Source organism: Saccostrea cucullata, unplaced genomic scaffold, assembly GCF_032062105.1.
Source record: "Saccostrea cucullata isolate Sc308-1 unplaced genomic scaffold, CSIRO_AGI_Scuc_v1 ctg489, whole genome shotgun sequence".
Classification (NCBI taxonomy): Eukaryota; Metazoa; Mollusca; class Bivalvia; order Ostreida; family Ostreidae; genus Saccostrea; species Saccostrea cuccullata.
This window is the reverse complement of record NW_026935196.1, coordinates 221,154-243,467: the sequence shown is the minus strand read 5'-3', so window position 1 is coordinate 243,467 and position 22,314 is coordinate 221,154. Positions and strand designations below refer to the sequence as shown.

General features: G+C 35.5%; 1 protein-coding gene across 4 annotated transcripts; it reads left to right on the top strand.

The window, feature by feature from the left end:
- The first annotated feature begins 1,202 nt into the window (after positions 1-1,202).
- LOC134242205 (nuclear receptor subfamily 1 group D member 2-like) lies at positions 1,203-21,837 on the top strand. 4 transcript variants are annotated; one of them, XM_062724289.1, is made up of 8 exons: positions 1,203-1,320; positions 10,110-10,233; positions 11,694-12,046; positions 15,340-15,484; positions 15,883-16,136; positions 16,752-16,980; positions 19,006-19,230; positions 19,597-21,837. In XM_062724289.1, the coding sequence occupies exons 2-8, from the start codon at positions 10,134-10,136 to the stop codon at positions 19,836-19,838; spliced, it is 1,548 nt and encodes a 515-aa protein (XP_062580273.1). In that variant the 5' UTR covers positions 1,203-1,320; positions 10,110-10,133; the 3' UTR covers positions 19,839-21,837. The 4 variants fall into 4 exon arrangements, with proteins under 4 accessions (XP_062580273.1, XP_062580274.1, XP_062580275.1 ...); XM_062724290.1 differs by lacking the exon at positions 1,203-1,320 and adding an exon at positions 1,707-1,854; XM_062724291.1 differs by lacking the exon at positions 1,203-1,320 and adding an exon at positions 9,859-9,979.
- Positions 21,838-22,314: the final 477 nt, after the last annotated feature.

Here is a 22,314-nt window from a genome sequence, read left to right as displayed (position 1 = left end):
GTAAAACGAAACACTGGTGAATTACAGCATAAAATGTACTGAAATGTTAGGCTTTAAAGTTCTAACAACAAAAAAAGGGGGGATTTGGACAGTGTAGTTTTTAGCTCACCTGAGCTAAAAGCTCAAATGATCTTTTCTGATCACCCGGTGTCCGGTGTAAGGACGACGACCACTTGCCGGTGGAGAGCTGCAAATGTCTTATGCTCGGCACTTAGGGCCATTTTCATTGAGCAGTTAGGAATTAATCTTTTTCGTGCCAGCACCTACTGCGACACGGGGCCTCGGTTCATACTGTCTCATCCGAAGGACCGGTCTCCGCGTCCCAAAGTGAGATTCGAACCCCCGACGTAAGGATCAACTCATTACTGAACGCGACTCTATATAGCAGACGCCCTAACAACTGCGCCACGCGGGCGACTGCAAATATACGGTGGTGTCATTAAAAATTCTTCTCAAGTTTGGCAAGAACCACTGGGCCAGAAAAGCGGAAAAACTTCCCGAGGAAGACTAGATTATTTAAAATATTTCAAATCTTGGTCCCAAGGGCTAGGATGGAGCCACATACATGTATAGGACAGAGTCTAATTTCAACAATATAGGAAACTTCTTGAGAACCACCTTGCCAGAATAGATCAACTTATATATAGTTTACTGGGCCACTGCATGGGCCAGAAAAAGGTGAAATGTATGTGGAATTAGGCATCCTGGGGGTAGTACGTGTAGATTCAAAAATGTTGAAATCATAGCCCCCGGGGCTAGGGTATGGGCACAAGCGGAAAATCTAGTGACCGTTGTGGCCCATGTGTCTCTTGATTTTGCTTTTCAAATGTTTATTCCTCCCCCACTCACCCCAGATCTACCACTTTAATAACCTTCCTAATGCCCTGTAAGGCAACATAAAATACTGAATATAAAATATTTTAGCATATATCCCCCTTTTATAAATTTATAATTTTTTTCTTGACATTTTTAAAAAATATTTAATGGCCTATTTATAGTATCAGAGTGTGCATGGTGAGACACGCGTGACATTTTATGAAAAAAAATAATGTTAGTTTCTCGTTGAAAGTTTAAATATGTCTTATAACGAGGAGAAAAATTCAACTCTTTCTATTTATCTATAACAAAAATAATTACATGCAATAATAAAGCAGCTATGTGCATAAAAGTCAAATATCCATCGATTCATCTGACCAGGCAAACGATGGAGTTACGTCCCTTATTGACACTCTTCAGTATCGTAAAAAAGTAGATCGTGTTAACGGTGTTTACATTGATTTCAGCAATTTCTCAATGTTTGACAAATTTTAACAGATTAAGGTAAGTGATTCGATAACAGTTTGTCTGTCCATTAGAATTAGGGTTTCTTTTAAATATGACACCGAAAATAGTTCTGTTTTCCGTACATTTATGAAGGATTTGCGTCAAATTGTGTTCGAGATTAAAGTTTTGCCCTACATCTGGATAATATCTCGTATACTAGATATTGAACTGACATGATTATGTTCTTAAAAATATTTTATATCAGTGGAGGGTGAATCAAATGTCTTGTCACGTGTACATTTTCTATATTGTGTAATATGACTGAGATTTTAATTGTAACATATTCCCCGTGTAATGTTTACCTTGTTTTGTTTATACGTGATGATTCATTCAACCATTTCCTATCTAGCCATTCCCATGTATTTACTATTGAAGCATGTTTACAGAGCAAAAGAAGTCAAAACGGCAACAAAAATAAATAAACAGATAGAGAAATAATAGGCAGAAGAAATGATATAAAGAAAATTCTCCATAACAAGATTTTTGGTATTTGAGTCCATGTGTACTTAACCAGTTGATCAGCTGTATACAGTATGTACATCTATAAATAAGTAGGTCATAATAACTTCACTGTCTTCTTGATTGAGATTTACCAGTCTTTTACCATGTTAAGTAACTGTAAGTTTCTTTTAACATTGTCTCATGTAAGTTTCTTTGAACATTGTGTCTTGTAAGATTTTTAATATTACCTTAAAAAATAACAATATAATCATGATTAAGTAAGTAAATTTGATTTAAAGGTGGCATTTTGTAAACAGATAACAATTAACATGAGCTCTGTAGAGCTCTTAAACTGACTATCACAGCTAAAACTATCACAGAAATAATATTATAAACATAATATAGACCTATTGCTTGTACTACAGCTTTACCTGTTTACAGTGTGTTATACATTGTACATCATGTAGATTTCTGCAAAGTCTCATATAAATATTTTAGTCTTTAACATTCTTATGCTCCACACTGATTAACAATTGATTTATAATTACCCATAACTTGTACACAGTGGGGCCAATTAATTTTTATTCTTTATTTCTTATATGCAAGGGAGCCAAAATTGCTGTAATGAAAAAAAAAGATTTGTCATCTAAAACCCTTAAATCTCTTTAAAGGAAGTATTTACTTCTCCTGCAGGTATTGAAATCCTAGAATAATGCTAGTTAAACCAGTCTGGTGAGCCAGTTAACACCTACTGAATATGTAGCTTAATTACAATAATTAAAACAGGAGGTTAAATTAAATATGTAAGCATACACTTAATATTAAATACGTTGTATATAACTGCAAACAAGAATTATGATAACCTTTATCTGTTTGTGTTGGAAATGTGTTAGCAACCGTTGAAACACTTTTCTATTATTATGGCAAAATTGGATCCTCACCTTGAGAAGTGCTAAGTTGTATTATGACAGTACTGTAGGATTTGGTCTTTTTCACTTTAAACTTGGTCAGTGAAGGATTGCAAGGTAGTACCATTCCTTTTGTATATAAAATAATCATTGAGACATGTAAATTAAATCAAACAAAGTATGTTATAGTCCATGAGCCAATGGGGGTGGCGGTACCATTTTGGGTGAATAAACTTTATAGTGATATTTGGTAAGGAATACCCCTAACTAGTGAGAAAAATGTATGATAGCATCAAATCCGTTGTGGCTCCAATGCTGGAGACACAGTTATTGCCCTTTATTTGCTCAAATTAGGTATTTTTAGCCAAACATATTTGTAACCTGCAAAGCATTTGTCACACAGTTGCCAACCGTGATAGAAAGTTCTACCAGAATTACTCAGATATATGAGGAACACATTAAAAGAGCATTTACTGAGTTACTAGCCGTGATTCTAACAAAAATTGCATATTTTTACCACTTTTATTCAACAATTACATGTACCTCATAAATTTGTATAACTATAAAGATAATTACCAACGCACATTAACTAGTTTAGTTATTCGTCCGTCGGTGACGACAATGACCATTGTCTCATCTTCTGGGGGAGGGGGTTGACCTGGACAGTGGGTGCGGAGGTGACTAGTCAATCCGATCCTTGCACAAGCAGATGAAGGAGTTTTTCGACTAGAGCCATGCCCCCTTCTTTGTAAATCTCAGCTCGGATGGAGTATCCGCCAGGTGTTTTGCCAGTTGACAGCAGACTTATTGCTTTCTTGATCTCATCCAACGTGGGAACGGCGTCCAGTGACTACATGTAGTTGATGGGAACCTGGGCAGTTGGTTGATGGCTTCATAGTTGATGGTAGATGGGCAGTTCAGAACGCCACTGAAATGTTCCGCCCACCTGTCGAGTATCTTTTCCTTTTCTGTGATGAGTGTTAACCCGTCATCACTGAGGAGAGGGGATGAACCTGAAGGAGTTGGCCCGTAGACTTCCCCCAGTCCACAGTAAAAGTTCTTCCTGTCATGAGATTCGGCGTAATGTTGGATCTCAGCTTTGGCATTCAGCCAGGAGTCTTGCATATCCCGAAGCTATTGCTATACTGTGCTGCGCGTGTTCTTCAGAGCGTCTTTTTGGCTGTTGAGGTGGGATCATCTGAATGAGCTTTGTACATTTAAGCGCAATTTTTGTCCTTTAGAAGCTGTGTGATCTCGACACAGTTCTCATCAAACCAGTCTTTGTGTTTTTTGTGGAGGGCCCAAGACACTCAAAGGCTGTATTGTACACTGTATTACGAAGTGTGCTCCATGCTGCTTCCATTTCGTGGTCATCCAGCACGGTGGATTTCAGGCGTTCATCCAGGGTGTCAGCAAAGTACTAAGAGGTGGAAGGAAACTTGAGCTTGCCAATGTTGATACGTTTTGAAGCCTTAGTCCCCTGAGTACGTATCCTGAGTTTGATGCGGAGGTTGAGAGTTGAAGTTTAGAATCTATCCAGCACTCCGCGCCGCACATAACCTTGGTGAACAAATGAACTTTCTGTCTGTCTCTCTCCCTGACGATGACGTAGTCAATGAGATGCCAGTGCTTTCAGCGAGAGTGCATCCATGACGTATTGTTACGGATGGGAACAGAAAACGGTGTTAGTGATGAGAAGGCCATGTTCAGCTTAGGTCTGGAGAAGCAACAAGCCGTTACTGTTGCACTTGCCCACTCCTTGCTTCCCAATCACACCTTCCCCGGTGGTGGTGTCACGTCCAACTCTCGCATTAAAGTCATCAAGAATGACGAGCTTGTCTGCGTTGGGGACGGTGTTGATGACATTGTGGAGGTTCTCATAGAACTTGTTTTAGCCTCCTCTGGGTTAGTCAGGCGAACTTTCCTCGAGTGAGGGGGTCTCATCGTCATCAGGCGGTCGTTTACTCCTTTGGGTACGCCGACTATCTTGCCAGCAAGTGTCAAAGCCTACGCCAGCATCTCGTCTCTCCTTGGCTCCTTATCCTCTCCAAAAGAAGGTGTAGCCAGCGCCTCTTTCACACAGTACACCTTCTCCATCCTTTTTGGTTTCACTGAGAGCCGCGATGTCGATGTTATATCTCGTGAGTTCGCATGCGATCATTGTTATGCGTCTCTGGGGTATGTCTGTAATGTCTCTGTTGAAAAGCATTTGAACGTTCCACGATCCAATGTACAGTGGGATGATCCTTGTTTTCTTCTTGTTCTCTTTGTTATTTCGACCGCATGTGTAGGGTCCCCATCAGCCGCGGTAAACTGGCTACTGGCTAGAGAAGGGTGGAGCAGGCAATGTTTGGGATACCTTTTCTAATCTCTTGCCATGGAGGTGAGCAGTGCGTTCCTAAAGAGGGCTGCTCAGTCGTGCAGGTGGCTACCAAACTCCAACACTGCTCCGGTCGGTGAAGAGCGACCCTACGTCTTGTGTGCAGGTCGGCTACTAGCGACTTCCATTGAACCCGCACCTGTCACCTTCGTTCCTGGCCTGTCGCCACAGGGCTTTGGGGTGGATGATAGAAGGGATGGAAGATGGTCAATGACTTGTAAGATGAGTTTGATTAAAATGAAGAAGGATTGCGCTTCACCGACCTCACTCTCTCGCCCGCAACCATCTAGATCCAGTGGCAAGACATGTTAGGACGTCTGGAGATGGAGACGGATGACCAAGACGTGCTATATGTACCTTGCCTTGCTCAAAGCATTCCATGGTGCGTACTGTGTCTGCCATCTTCTCAGTTGAACCATGACGGTTTCCTCCACGGAGTCTGCCTGTGCACAGTCTTTACATCCGTTATAGGTAGGCAAGCCCCTAATTAACAGGGTTTGAGACCCGTCAGTGCTTTATGTAGAGAGTGCTCTCCTAGAGGGATCTCCCTTAAGAGGGTACGGGTTCTCTTTACCCGGACTAGTTTATGGAAGGGGCTTCAGATCATTGCAGGTCGTGAGACACTGCCCTCTGCCCACAAAGCATATAATTATATATTGGAACAAATGATTGTGCACAAATGTTGCTTAATTTTGATGTCAAAAATATATGACAAATTACACGTTTAACTAAGATGAACATACAGGTATCCATTATACCAAGGTCTAGCTTGAGATTAAATAAATAAAACATTTTACGTAAACGCTCTACTTGAGACAAGACGTATTCACAATATCTATGTTAAGTAACGAATATACCCAGAGCTAGGGTAAATCAAGGGGATTTTTCTTCAATTTTCATTTTTAGGATAGGGATAAAGATTTACTACAAAATCAAGTTATATATATTTGTTACTGAAATAATGTTTTAAAATGCTAATACGTGATAAATATTCTTTAAAGAAAATGACCATCCAGTACGTTTTTGATGTGAAAATTGTCGCAGTAGTAATTTCTTTCAGCTGATTAAAATTTCAAAATCGCATTTTCCACTTTTATGATCAAGGGCAGAATTATATTCCTATATAATTTAGGCGGCTCATTACAGAGCCAATATTGAATGATAATTCAAAAGGGTAACAGCATGGTCTGCGTTCAGAAGAATTTTCAAGAAAATATCATTCGAAATAAGATAGAAATTGCGTATTGAAAAACCAACCTTCTTCTTTCAAAGACACAGCTAAGAGAACGAACAAGTTGGGATAGTGTATACAAACGGTTGATACACCATTAAAGCCACAATCAATTAAATGCTATCATACATTTTCTGAAGGTAGAAATGTATGTCCTTCAAAAAGTAACTATGAAAATTATTCACCCAAGATGGTACCGATACCGAGAAATTCATGGCCTGGCTCATGGACTATTATTGGTTCCATATTGGGCAGCACATATATGTACATCACAGTACATGTATTCAATTGCATGCAAGCAATGTAAAATACATACCTCTAGTCTGAAAATATGATAAGTACTGTACATGTATTTAAATCGATCAACAAATTTTTGTGACACTTTATTTTCAAAAGGAAGTTGTTTGACATTTATTTCATATAATCTTTTTACAATTAAAAAGAGTAATTTAGCAAGAATTTAATTTTTCCTCTTCATACAGTTGATAATATTTATACTCCAGAGTACTTTCAAGTTAAAAGTGATTTATCATGTTTATAATACAAAGCTTCATTCACGTCACAAAATATAGGTCACTTTTGTGAAATATAGGTCACTTTTGGCATTCAAACACGATTTCATACAACCACAAAGGTTGGGGGCTGAATTCTCTTTAGAATGGACATAATTCAGTGGCGAATCCAGAGTGGGGGTTACGGGGGTTGCAACCCCCCCTTTGGATTTGCAAAAAAGACAGAGAAATAAGAAAGTTCTAATTTTTTTGTTGTGTTTTTACTATAGAAAAAGTAAGGTGAAAGGCTAATGTTGAAATATATAAAGAAATTCGGTTGTAAAAACAAAATAAAACCCCATCCCTTTACAAAATAGGATTTTCAGGTTCGGAGATTTATTTTCCTTTCTTTTTCAAAAACTTTTTGGTAATGTATACAAGTACTTTTTCCCAGATTGATCAACGTCCCACTTTCAAAAACCATACTCCACCCTGTATCGATATTCTATTGAGTTATTTTACCATATGTATGTGTACAACGTACGTTTTAACTGTTTTCGCCTTCAACCCCCTTTTGAAAAATACTTCAACCCCCCCTTTGAAAAATTTCTGGATCCGCGCCTGTATGCCCTGTAATTCAGAAATACAAATCAAATATACATTGTATACATCTGAAAAATTTACAGTGAACCTGAACATCTACATCATTTATAATTCTTTTACCATGCATGATAACACCATCCTGACAAATTGATGGATATTAAAAGGAGTAATAGCTTCCTTGAATGAATCTGCAGTAGGTTTAAACCTGAATATTTAATTTTGAAATACAAAGTTTATCTTTTTTTTTGACTGCATTTATTTATTGAGCATACAAATGCTGCCCTCTTATATGTTTAAATGTTTTTAAAATGCTTCATTAATACCTACACCACATTCCAGAATCAAAAACATGAACATGATGAAGTTATTTTGAAGTCTTAAGCTATCAAGAATTGGATTTTAAATTGCTTTTACTAAGACCATTTTCTAAAACTTGTTTGAAGATGACCAAGGTAGTATATTGAACAAGTATTTTCATTTTTGTAATATATTCTTTTTCAAAAGCAAGTATGTGATAGGTCTTGTACTTTAAAATTTCACAGTGTTTTGTACTATTCACAAAAACACCCCAGCTCAAACTTATATATTATGTAAAACTGAAATAATTTAATTTCAGTTGTAACACGTCATTTGATTGGTTAAACAGTTTTATCCATTTTATATAACATAACTTGCCTACGTCACAATGAGTTACGTCAAAAACGTATTACTCAGCTGGACGTTAACTTTTAAAATATGCTACATTTGAAGCCGTTTTCCGAAGGAAAAAAATGGAAAAATTGTATAATTGTCTACATTGAAATTAAATTATAAGGAATGAAGCTTATTTCAACTTATGTTATACGATATAACGTAACTTGGGGCAGTTTACACTTTTTTATAAACCGCTTCGCGGTTTATAAAGCGTAAACTGCCCCAAGTTATGTTATATCGTATAACATAAGTTGAAATAAGCTTCATTCCTTAAATAATAGAAAAGAAAAGCTTGAGCTGACTACTCAATAATAATCAATTGTGAACCAAAAAAAAAAACCCAATCTGATGTGCTTAAATACAATACAATTCAGGGATTACATGTTACTTTGATGTGAAAGATGTGCTGCCTGGCTATACATGTATGTGGGTTGGGTGGTTCAAATCCCATTGTAATCATGTGTATTGTGACAGTTTCAAATTAAATCTGAAAGATACAGATTTTGGCACTTATGTATAGCGAGATTATGAGAGATGGCTGTACCAGTGTGTAATATGTGAGTAAGGAACAAACTTCATTGACGGAAAGAAAGTATTTCCATAGAAAGGAATACATGATTAATTAACTATTAATTTGAAGTGTTTTTTTGCTGCGTTTGGTGCAGTTTGAAGGAAAAAGTGCTTGATCATTCACTTAGCGTGAGTAACTACACACGTGTCTAGAATAGGCAACAGCAAAAAAGCTTTTACCCATACTTGGGAGGGGAGAAAAGCTGAGCGTAGATTAGTCTCCACTAGGTGACATCTTGAGGTACTACAGAGAGCTGTTTTAAGCTAAATGATGCACTTTTGTGGTTATGACTAACGATTTAAATGACTATAGACGCACTGTTGAGAGAGATGATGTAAAGTGGGTTTCCTGCAATGTAGGACATATTTGATAACACTTTATAACATGAATGCAGCTGCCAAACAATCCTCATACGGCATTGATTTACATGACACATTTTTATAAGTGGATCGTATTTTCAGTTTTTTTTAATAATATATATATTTTTTTGGCACTTGTCAGGGACTAGCACTGATGACTAACAAACTAAAAACCCATTAAAGTTAATCGGAAAAATCACTTAAGAATAGATGGATCTGAAATGATTATGCTTGTCAATGAATGAAAGAGATAAATATAATGTGTAGCAAGGAATTGACACATTTCAAAGAAATACACCAGTTTCATATTTGGATATATTTTAATTACTAGAAAAGGTTGTTAATGGTAATCTAACAACCAAGCTTTCTGATAAATGTAATGACTTTAACTTTTCAAAGACAATCGTCATGCAACTTAATTTCCTTACTTATGCAGCAATATACCTATTTACACCTGCATAGGGGGGTTTATATCAAATGATTTTACTGCAACACAACTTGCAGAGACTGTCTTGTTTTCCTGCATGTTTTGAGCAAAATGCAGCTACATTTACCTCGGTACTAAGTACAACAAACACAGATTAGTTGACAGGCACCTGACAAAGTAACTGTTATAACACTAATTCATTGTGTTTACAATGTGAGTCCATTACAGCTCTTAAATTGAGGGACAGGAGAGATATCTGTAGTACTCTCATCATTACAAAGTCTAAGACGTAAAATGTCATTTGAGGGTGTTCAATTTTATGATTCATCAGAGCCTATGTATTTGCACTTTAAACCTAGATTTTATTTACTGGGTGTGTAGTGTGAATTCTGTGGTAACTGTTTCAACCTTAAAGTACCTTTTTCCTTAGACAGATGATTTGTTTTGGCTAGGTTTTCTTGGTCAAGGATTGTAAAATTTAACAACTCTTCACAGATAGGAGTGGGATACAGAAATGATTGGGACATTAAAATATGTACCTTGTTTTGAAATGTAATCTTTTGTAATTGTTTTACCTTCTTGCTGAAAACATCGTTAACTTGCTGTGATAAGTGGCAACTTGCAAGGTTTCCAGTTTGTAAGGGGTAGCTACTGTATTCTGACATCTTTGATTTTATTCCAGGATTTCGACCTTGACCTAGATAAGATGGATGCTGAGAGCGGGGGGTCAGCCCTCTCTAGTCCGTCTGACGTCACGATGTCTAACGAAGCAAGTCCACAGGCCTCCAAAATACAGGAGATCAAAGGTGTGTATTAGCTAGGATAATGAAAAAAAAAGAACAGCTACAGTAAAGCCTGCTTATGCCGAACATGCGTGGAATAAATTAGTACTTACAGCAAAGTTATTTTCATTCCCTGAACTTTTATTTATATACTGTAGATTGGGAAATATTCACGATGGTTTTAATTACGCTATGTTCGCGATTTATTAATTTTCCGCGAAATAAAATCCATCGTGAATGTTAGTATTATTTTTTAATTATGTTAAATTGGTATAGGAAATTTTGAATTAATTTCTTGCAGCGTGAAATTAAAACCATCGCAAATGGTACTTTTTGAGATATCGTGAAATTTTAACACCGTGGAATTAAACCAATTTACAGTAATAACAATTTTTACTTTTAAAATGAAGCAAAATTGCATGTAAATATTACTAGATGCATGTCATTGTTTGTTTACATGATTTATGTAACTTAGATAGTAAAGGAAATAAAATTATTAAAAAGTATAAATTCTTCGTCAACTTTATTGATGTATTAGTTAAAGTAAGATTTCTTCTTCCATTTATGCACATTTAGCAAAAAAATTAAGGATTGATTTTGGGTGAGTAATGTTTTCTGTGACATCCGGTCACAGTTTCACTACACTGTAAGTTAAATAGATTGAAGAGGATGAGAAAGAATCAAAACAATGATAGATTTAAGGTCCATTTAGGGCCAAATTTAAAAAAAAATAAAATATAGAACTGACTTTTAATTGAGTACATTGTACATGTGTATATAGATAATAAGAATTCTAAATGGCTAGATTATTTACATGGGTCTAAAAGTCTGTAAGGAAAATGTGCAAAAATGCAATTTAAAAAAAAAAAGTTTATTTAATATGATTATTTTGATTTTATTTTTATATTAACATATGTTAATCAACCACACAACAGAAAAAAGATTGATTTAAATAAACAACAGGAAAATATAGATATCATTGACATAATTTTCATCATTTTTTGGAAGTGAACTGACTCTAAAATAAATGCATGTTTCTAAAGTTTTGGAAATAAATTTGTCCTGATTCATGAAAAACTAACTAAGAGGAATGGGTGTCATACGGCAATAAACAAGGAATGCCAAATGAATAAAAATGATTTTTTTACCTTCAAATCATTTGATTGATCAGTGTTTGTGATTTAACATTTGTGGAAAAAAAATTCTAGATGAGTTATGCATTATAGAAGTCACATGACCTGATCTGAAGAAAAAGATGTTTGTTAAATATAAAAAAGTAACACGGTGCACTTAGTAAAATACTTCCCTGTCGTACGTTTCCTCATCTTGGGCCTCCATCAATGTGTCATTCTCATTCTTATAACAGTCAAACTGGAGGATTTCATTGAAACAGCTTTGATCTGGTGAGACCAGCTACATGGAAGTTAACACATAAGGGAGTTCTAAATGGTCAAAATGTGCTCACTTTTTGTCTTCTTTTGCAGAGGAGGTCATGTGTAGTTTTGAATATGGAAATTTTAAGCCAGCTCATTTCTCATCAAGTTCAGAACCTGAGGAAAACATGGACTTTGTCTCGCAGAGTTCCCTGAAAGTTGACCCCTCCCCAAAACATTTCCTCAGCGACCCGGACCATATTACTGGACCCTGTAGCAGCAGTACTGATGTTGTCATAGCAACGAGCCCTAACTCAAGTAGTATGGACTCGTGTCAGGCGAGTCCGGACTCGGCCATGCAGAGGTCCCCCTCCTCCTCGGTGCCCCTCCTCCCTCCCTGTAGAGTCTGTGGGGAGAGGGCCTCGGGGTTCCATTACGGCGTCAACACCTGTGAGGCCTGTAAGGTGAGTCTTGTTTTCAAGTTCTTCAAGCGTTCAATGGTGAATTTGTAAAATGTTTTGTTATTGTTTTGTCAATAAACAAGAGTGCATGTGTTTCTCTATTCCATATCCTGGTTTTTAAAGATCTTTAACTAAATAGTATTGCTCAAAGGGACAAAAATGCAGACTTTATTAACATTGACTTCACTCTACTGCCCCCAAAATGTGGTGAATGAGAATGGGAAGTATAGACATAGCACTGACATAACACACTTGAGATGAAACTGGTATTGGTTTTGTTGAATTTAGTTTTACGAAGATGAAAATTCTTGATTAAATTTGACAACTCCACCAGTTTAGATAAAATAACCTGCACAATTATTTAGTTCTGAATCAGACCAGTAAGATGTTGGCCATCTGTTGTATGTGGACAGTTTCTAAAAAGACTTCGATCTTGTATAGTTCTGGTTTAATTTCAATGCATGGACCATGATGCACATGCAAATAGACAGCAGGAATTGAAGAAACAGATTGTTTTAGTTGGATAGGTGATGTTACCCTGGTTACCTCTAAAAATAGATCAATGTGGGAACATTTTAAAATGCTACTCCTCCAACAGTTTTAGTTTGTTTTCTATAAAACTAGGTCAAAAGAGATTACATGAGATAAATAATGTCTTCTGACATATGTTATAATGCATCATTTCATAAACTTTTCCATCATTTATTGATTTATTAAAGTTCAGAAAATATCAGTTAGAAATAAGAATTATTATGAAGGCTTAGGTACAAACATACACTTTATGATGGTAAATATAGAACTCAATCAGTTGAGTTTGGGTGAGGTCCTGACTTTGAGCATATTGAGTGTGAGCCTGACTGACAAGAGTCTAAGTATGATACAGTTTTGTCATTACCATGACTCCATTGACTGTGAGTGTCTTTTTATGTCCAAAGATTAAATTGGAAGAATGTACCTAATTAAATAGATTCAAAAAAAGACTCTATCCAACTGATGCCTTTTTCATTGATGATTTAGTGAGAAGGTTTTATGGATAAATTGTTTTCAAAGAGAAGTTTTGGCAGTAACAAATTCTTACTAGGATTCTGTAGTACTGTAGCTTAATAACTGCTTTTTGTTGGTCAATTTCCTTAACAATTGACCTACTTAAATGTGTTGGCCTCATTTCGTTTTAAGTCGCATAAAGAAATGTGAACGTTATCATTACATCTTACATGACAAATATTTAAAGTCAATATGTATGTGATCCAAAGTGTGGTTTCAATGTAATCTTAGATTAGAAGTAAGTTATAATATGGTAAGATGTCAAAATGTTACATTCTGTACAGTTAACTTGTTAATCATGTTTATTGGGAATCTCTCAGTGTCTGTCTGTTTGTCTAGCTGTTTGTCTGTCTGCAGAGAGTGAAAAATATCTACTTAAAATGGCAAAACAGCAAAAGAAACTACCATAATTGATCATGATAGATAGAGCATGTATGAATTCAGCATTTTTATACGCCCGTCTTAAGACGGGACGTATTATGTTATAGGCTTCATGTCCGTCCGTCTGTCCATCTGTAGAGAGTGAAACATATCTACTTATAATGGCACTAAACAGCAAAAGAAACTACCATAATAGATCATGATAGATAGAGCATGTATGAATTCAGCATTTTTATACGCCCGTCTTAAGACGGGACGTATTATGTTATAGGCTTCATGTCCGTCTGTCCGTCCGTCCGTCTGTCTAGCTGTCCATTCGTGTCCGGCTCATAACTTCAATACTATTAGGCCTAGGATTATCAAACTTTGTCAACTGATACTTCTTGGGTAGACGGTGTGTCGCGCGCAAAAAGTAGGTCGCTCTGACCTTTAATTAAGATGCTATGGCCAAATATGGAAAAATCCTGTCCGGCTCATAACTAGTAAACTATTAGACCTAGAACTATCAAACTTGGCAAATGTATACATCTTGGGTTTAAGGTGTGTCGCGACCTATTTCAAGGTCACTGAACCTTTAATTTAAGTGAAATTTTTTAAAAAACTAAGTCTTTTAAATTTTGAATTTCATAATCCTAAAAAATGTCAAAATGTAGTTGTATCCTTGTTTAAAAAGTGTTAAATGAAGAAAATACTTATTTTTTTCATCATATACTTGACAGCAATCTATAACAAATATAATGTATGTTAGAGAAATCCCATGTCTCCCATGAGTGTAATTATCAAGCACTGGTCAAGAGTTTTGATAACAGAAAATTGCATGTCAAATTAGAGAGAAATTAATGAGTTTAGTGTGAGGAGCTAACTGGAGAGCATCGGTGTTATCTATATCCCTTTGGGAATTGGGCAGATGGGTAAGCCTGTTGGATTAAAGATAGCTCTTGTTGGCTAGCCTAACTTTTAAAATGATTTTGATGAAAAGTAATTAACACTAATTTGATATTGCATAATAAACTAATCTGATATTATATAATATTATTAATTTAAAAAACTAATTTCATAGGGGTGGAATCAGCATGTCCATTTTCCATAGAAATCGCATATTAAAACCTTTCTGACATTAAATGTTAAAAAAAAAAATCATTGAGTATTTTATATGTTTTAAAAATATTTTATGGTAGATAGTGCAGATTCATTCATCTATAGTAATGAGTAGACAAGCATCCAGTCAAAGATTAATTACTGAGTTCAATTTAGGAAAGCTAGCTATCATCTTATTATCTGTATCCTTTGGGAATTAGACAGAAGAACTGCTGGTCAGTTTAAATAGCATATGTCATTTGATGGCCAGCCTTTTATTTTCAAAATTAATTTGGTATAGATTAAGTTGTTAAGACTAATTTGATATTGTTTAATATTATGGGCATTTGACAAGGTCTAATACAACCAGTATAGAAATCTATCAATGATGTAATTTGTTATGATTAATGCCTACACTACAGGGGATGGATAAACAAATATTTTAAGGAATAGAAAAAATCATGGAAAATTTAGAATCAAGGTTTACATGATTTTCTTGCACTCTATTAAAACTGTTTAAGTTTATTGTAATTTTTTGACGGGCGTATCATGCTGTGGCGTGGCACTTTATATTAGCATTAGATTCAAAGGTCTAAAAGATTTTAAGTTGTGAATTGAATGCTTATTACAGTGTACTATGTAATGTTTTTACCAATTTATTAAATTTAAGGAATATATTTTATTTTTTTTCTTTAGTACTTTTGAATGAGAAATGAATATTCTTTTCAAGCAGAATATTTCTTGTTATCTCTCCTTGTTACTAGAGTTTACTGATGTATGATTTCTTTTAACAGGGATTTTTTCGGAGAAGTTTAAGAAGACAGACAGAGTATAAATGTGTGAAGAGTGACAAGAGCTGTGTTATCGCCCCGGGAAAGAGAAATGGCTGCCCGCTATGTCGATATAATAAATGTCTGTCTGTGGGAATGTCCAAGGAAGGTAACTCAGTATTTCATTCTGATGTTATTTTTATAATAATAATATGCTCAAGGTTTTTTTTGTCCCTTGTAGTTTTTCAGCTTTTCACATTTGCAAATAAATTTTGTCCAATTTTATATTTGCCTATGCATAGCTGTGTTAGAGAGATTTGATAATACCCCCTTTGATTTTACCCTGTTTTAATTTTGACCATTTGTGGAGAGAGTGAAGGGGGAAAAATTCCTTATATCTATTTGATTGCTAGATAAAAGATAAAATGGATGGATCTTAAATTGTCATTTTCAGACAAAAAAGTAAATGAAGACATGTAGATGAATTTTAAAATCAAGTATGTTCAGTGATGTCAGTGAATGTCGCAGTACATTAATTGTTAATGTTAATTAAATGACTTGTTACAGCCATTAAGACTGGGAGGTACACTCATCAGAAGAGGACCCAGGATATCCGTGAAATCAAGCGGTTACAGAATCAGGTGGAAGTCAAGCAGGAAGTGGTGGTTCCCGCGGAGAAACCCCCCTCACCACCGGTGGTGAACGAAGAGTTCGAGAAACTGGCAGACTTTATCCACAGTGCTCAAAAGACAATGTATGGACCAGCTCTGGCCTTCTGGACCAATCCTAAGGCCATTTTAAAAGTGACCTCTGACTATGCTGTAAGTACAGCACAAAGAATTTTGATACCCAACAGTTTATATCAGCTTCTCACTTGTTGAACATAGTAAAATAGTTGACAGTCATGTATCACTTTTTAACCAGGGAATGCATGATATTGCAAGGGAAAATTAATTTTAGTATATATACCACCATTGTCTCAAGCCATGGTTTGGAGTCTGCTTATAGCCATCTCCTACCTGTGGCTGCTTGATCACATAAATTGTTGTAATCTTAAATATTAATGCCTGTATGCTTTGTCGTCATGTTCAGCCTATGATAATATTTGTTTCCATGCAATTGAAATTAACATCTGACATCATCAGTTAGCAAAAGTATATCCTAAACTGCGATTAGCTATTGAAAGGTCACGTCAGAGTTTATTCGCATTGGTCATTATTTTAATGACGTTCAAAATATTTTCCTTTCATTCAACCCCAGCCAGAATAGGAGAGGATCGTACATTTTGGCCGTGGTTTGCAATGATGATATACCACAGACTGATTTTTTGAAATTTTCAATATCATTGGATTAAAAATAAAGTCTTTTACACTGAAATGACAAACTGTGATATGGAATAGAAACATGGACGTAATTATTTTTTTGGTCCTTTTTAGGAGGCCTTTAAGTTGAAGTCTGAGATGTTTGGAGGTATGAACAACTTATCTAAGGAGGAATACCTCAACTTTTACCATCAGACGGGGATAGACGTGGACAATCGCATGTCACTGGTGTCAAACTTCGCTAACACCATGGAGAGGAACATCACCAAGTTTGTCGCCTTCACTAAAATGATTCCGGGATTTAATACACTACCTCTAGAAGACCAAGCCAGTCTGGTCAAATGTAAGTCTATCATGGGGCTTTATGAATCAGTGCACTACCTCTTGAAAACCAAGTCAGTCTGGTCAAATGTAGGTCATTTATTAGGCTTTTAGAATCAGTCTGAACATTTACAAACCTGTTTTTAGCTCACCTGAGCTGAAAGCTCAAGTGAGCTTTTCTGATCACCCGGTGTCCGTCGTCCGTCCGTCCGTCCGTCCGTCCGTCCGTCTGTCCGTCCGTCCGTCCGTCTGTAAACTTTTCACATTTTCAACTTCTTCTCAAGAACCACTGGGCCAATTTTAACCAAACTTAGTACAAAGCATCCTTGGGTGAAGGGGAATTTAAATTGTTAAAATCAAGGGCCAAGACCCCTTCCAAGGGGAGATAATCAAGAAAATACGAAAATAGGGTGGGGTCATTAAAAAATCTTCTTCTCAAGAACCACTGGGCCAGAAAAGCTGAAATTTATGTGGAAGCATCCTGGGGTAGTGTAGATATTAAATTGTTAAAATCATGACCCCCAGGGGTAGGGCGGGGCCACAATAGGGAATCCAAGTTTTACATAGAAATATATAGAACAAATCTTTAAAAATCTTCTTCTCAAGAACCACTGGGCCAGAAAAGCTGAAACTTATGTGGAAGCATCCTTGGGTAGTGTAGATATTAAATTGTAAAAATCATGACCCCCAGGGGTAGGGCGGGGCCACAATAGGGAATCCAAGTTTAACCTAGAAATATATAGAATAAATCTTTAAAAATCTTCTTCTCAAGAACCACTGGGCCAGGAAAGCTGAAACTTATGTGGGAGCATCCTTGGGTAGTGTAGATATTAAATTGTTAAAATCATGACCCCCGGGGGTAGGGCGGGGCCACAATAGGGAATCCAAATTTTACATAGAAATATATAGAACAAATCTTTTAAAAATCTTCTTCTCAAGAACCACTTGGCCAGGAAAGCTGAAACTTAAGTGGAAGCATCCTTGGGTAGTGTAGATATTAAATTGTTAAAATCATGATCCCCGGGGGTAGGGCGGGGCCACAATAGGGAATCCAAGTTTTACATAGAAATATATAGGAAAAATCTTTAAAATCGTATTCTAAAGAACAACTGGGCCAGGAAAGCTGAAACATAAGTGGATGCATCCTGGGTAGTGTAAATTTCAAATTGTTAAAATCATGACCCCCGAGGTTAGGGCGGGGCCACAATAGGGAATCCAAGTTTTACATAGAAATATATAGAACAAATCTTTGAAAATCTTCTTCTCAAGAACCACTTGGCCAGGAAAGCTGAAACTTATGTGGGAGCATCCTTTGGTAGTGTAAATATTAAATTGTTAAAATCATGACCCCCGGGGGTAGGGCAGGGCCACAATAGGGAATCCAAGATTTACATAGAGATTTATTGAACAAATCTTTTAAAATCTTCTTTTCAAGAACCACTAGGCCAGGAAAGCTGAAACTTATGTGGAAGCATCCTTGAGTAGTGTAGATATTAAATTGTTAAAATCATGACCCTTGGGCGTAGGGCGGGGCCACAATGGGGAATCCAAGTTTTACATAGAAATATATATAGAACAAATCTTTTAAAAAGATCTGCATCACCCAAGTTACTCAGGTGAGCGATGTGGCCCATGGGCCTCTTGTTATTACTTCTTTGAATCACAAGCATTTTTATCAGGTGGATATTGCAGTTCATTTGAAATTGTGCAGTGATTGTAGTGAGCAATAATAAACTACTGTTTAATTGATCACAATGTAGAGTTAACACAGTAGATCATCTTACCCAGATATTAAAACTCCAGTATATATCAGAACAACAATCAACTATCCCCAGCTGTAACTGTTTTTTGTTCATAATAAGATAATGTCAGAGATACTGTCTATCATCTTTCTAATTTTAAGTTTAAATATCATGATTGGAAATTTTTATGATGGCTTTTCATTTTCCAATCAAAATAAAGTGATGTTAATTAACATATCATGCATCAATGCCTGTAAACTTTTTGTCAAGTTTGAGCAACCATTATTATTTTTTCTTTCCACCAGCTTCGAGGTTTGAGTTTTGGATATTCGGCTTTTGGAAGTTTATTGATGTGGAGCGCAGTGTGTTAACGGGACCCGCGATGAGGTGTTACCATTCCACGGAGCTGTGTAACGTCTGGGATAAAGACTTTGTGGCAGCCCTATTTAATTTCGCCCAGACCTTGCATGCTCTACAGATGACAGACATGGAGATTGCTTTAGTCCGCTGTATTTGTCTAACTTACACAGGTAAATATATATATCAACCAGTTTACTTTTATAACAACAAGTACATATATTTCATTTCATTATATGAGGATAGAATTTGGTTCAAAATTAAAAAAAAAATTGTTTTGTTGTTCGCACCTTTTGTTTACATGAAGAGTATAAAAATATGTACTTAAGCCCAAAATAAATATCTTGATTAACTATTGATATCATTAATCTAAGAGATATTCTTGGTCATCTTTATATATCCTTTGACAGGAGAAATTAACTTGAATTTATATCTTAGAGTTGAAAATAATTTATTGTATAATTATGATAACATCTTTTAATTTGTTATGAGACTGTATATTTGCATTAAATTAAATTATTAAATTTTAAAAATTGTAGATCGGTGTGAATTGAAAAGTCCAGAAAAGGTAGAAGAAATCCAGTTGAAAATGATCATGTGCCTTAAGTATTTGGTGGAAAAAAATCATGCAAATTCAGAACATTTTCTGTCCCGAATACTGGACAGGTTAGCAGCCGTCCGAAATCTGACAGATTGGAGCCAGAAAATAGCACAGGAAGTCAAACTTGATTGGCCGATTCTACAGAAACACCCCCTCCTTCTGGAGATGATGTCTATGTGACCCGTAATAAAACTGTCTTACAGTAGCCCCAGGAATTCAGAAAACTGTGAAGGCTGTGTAAATAATTCAGAGTTTGTGCTACTGTGTTCTCTCTCTGTTTTTCACCCATTTTAAACATTCGATCCTGGCCACATTTTCATACAGTTTATAAAAGGTTTATTTCCAGCACAGAGGTGAGTATTATTCATTACATGCAATGATAGTTCAATTCATAGTGATGCATAAATCATTGTTTGTAATGTGACATGTTGTTTTCCTGTTTAAATTATTTCTGAAGTTTAATACTACTTAGAGCTCAACATGTTTAAGTTTGCTATCATTTCCTCAGAATACTCCGTCACTTTGTATGAAGATATTCTGTAGAAGATTTCTTTAGTATTGTACTGACAGGGTAATGTTTCTATCTTGGTATATACAGTGTTGATATTTTATTGTTTCACTAGTTTTTAGATGTTGCAAACTGTGATAACAGTTTTTTTAAGGACCGTTGTTACAAAAATGAAACTTTTTAAGTCTGAGACAAAATTTTGTACATTTTGTCAATTAAATGAGTTGATATATATTTTTCAACGTTTGGTAACTTATTCTCCCCCTTAGAGACAAAAAAAAATAGTCTAACATTTAAAGAATCAAAAGGGAGATTAATGTAACTGCTTAAATTTACAGTGGTATTGGAACTCTTCAGTGTACAGAATACAGAGAGTCCTTAAGAATGAGTTTAATTTAAACTCATTGTAGTTGTGATTGTTGCTTAAGAAATGCATTAATTAGCTTTAAATCAAACTTGTTTGTAGATTACATACACATTTTTATCTTAGATGCAGATTTTATTGAGCCTTCCTCGTTAGATATACATACATGTATTCTCAAGAAATATTTCTGTTTTGTTTCTGAAAGTATATTGTATTATCTATGAATAATTGTTTACTTAAAAAAGAATATAAGAGCTGTTGTATGAAGGGATAGATATTACCAGAGATAAGATAGATACATGCCTTTTGCTACAGATATTTTACAGAGCTAGCTTAATTTTTGAAGCTGCAGTGTACATTTATTGTGTTCTTTGATGGATGTGCGAGTGAAAGTGAAATGCTGGCCGTTTTTTTTCCCTATAGTATCTCATGAAATATGCAAGTTCACTTTATTTGCATTCAAGTTTCAGTTTAAATTTCAACTGGAGTTTTAATCAGCTTTACTTAACTTATGGCGTTGTTCTGCAGAAAATGAATTACATTTATAATCAACGTATTGCTTCTCTCTCAACGTGAAGATATATTTTCTGTAGTATATGGATTTTCATTGTTCAGATGTCAAATACCACAAGGTGATCACAATTTATAAGAAAAAAGACAAGTTCCGTATGATAAAATGTATGTATAGAGCTTATATTTGATAGTTAACAAAAAGTGTTACGTTGGTGAGCATGCTGTGATAATCTTCTTATGGGTGATGAGAGAAATTTGTTGTCACTTTTCACTTTACTATAATCATGTGTTTTATTGTATATATGTTTCCCCCTCCCCCAAACAGAATAATGAATAATGAGTGGGTGTATCACATACACAAGATACACAGGTATCGTAATGATTCATGGCTACTGTGTAGTGGTTAACAAATTAATCAATTCTTTTGATTACTGTAGACGGACTTTTTTCCACAGGGTCATACCAGTAATTCCACGGGTAATTCCACGGAATCTCAATTTTTGTTTAATCCGCGGGTAGAAAATTATGCGGATTTCTTAGATTGTCACTATATGCCTTACATTTACATTATGTACGCTTGAACAAATTTACGCGGAAAATTTGTGACCGCGTACATAGCGTAAATTAATACCACGTGGAAAAATGTACTTCTACAGTATCTAAATACACAATTTACCATGATTATGTTCAAATTTGAAGAAATCTTTCACAGATGTTTTAATTAAGTCAAACTGAATTCAATTTCTTGTCCATTGTAAAACTGTGGTCTGGTTATTAAAGATTTCAAAACATGATGGGAGTCTTCATTCATTTCAAAGTGTTGAGTACTTATAATAGAACATGATTTAAAAAGGTTCTGTGTAATATGTGGTGGCATTGAACAGAGATCAGAAAAAAATAAGCCATGGTAAAGTGTTTCTTTGTCCATCTGTCCATTTGTAATGCGCAATATGAAAATTTGTATCAGTGTATTAGGTTTGATGAAAATACATTGAATAGTTTATCCAAATCTGAGCTTGATGCAAAATAAATAGTTAAGTCCAAGGTCAATGACATAGTAAAAAAAAGGGACTCAATTGATACCGATAAATTCTCACCAAAATATGTCATAGCATAAGCTTACATAAAAATTTCTGGGATAATTTTTAAGAGACTTCATGGGTCAAACCCAAATTAGAGAAAATTGAAGACAAAGTCCATAAGGAAACTAGAGTTTACAAATGTCAGATAAAATTTGATTGGCTCCCCTCAATTTATCAACCTCTGAAGTT

Bases quoted from the DNA above. Each gene is read 5' to 3' on its own strand.
- LOC134242205 (XM_062724289.1), top strand. From the start codon at position 10,134: ATGGATGCTGAGAGCGGGGGGTCAGCCCTCTCTAGTCCGTCTGACGTC. The intron at 16,981-19,005 runs GTAAGTCTATCA...TCTTTCCACCAG, and splicing joins CCAAGCCAGTCTGGTCAAAT to CTTCGAGGTTTGAGTTTTGG. The intron at 19,231-19,596 runs GTAAATATATAT...TAAAAATTGTAG, and splicing joins TATTTGTCTAACTTACACAG to ATCGGTGTGAATTGAAAAGT.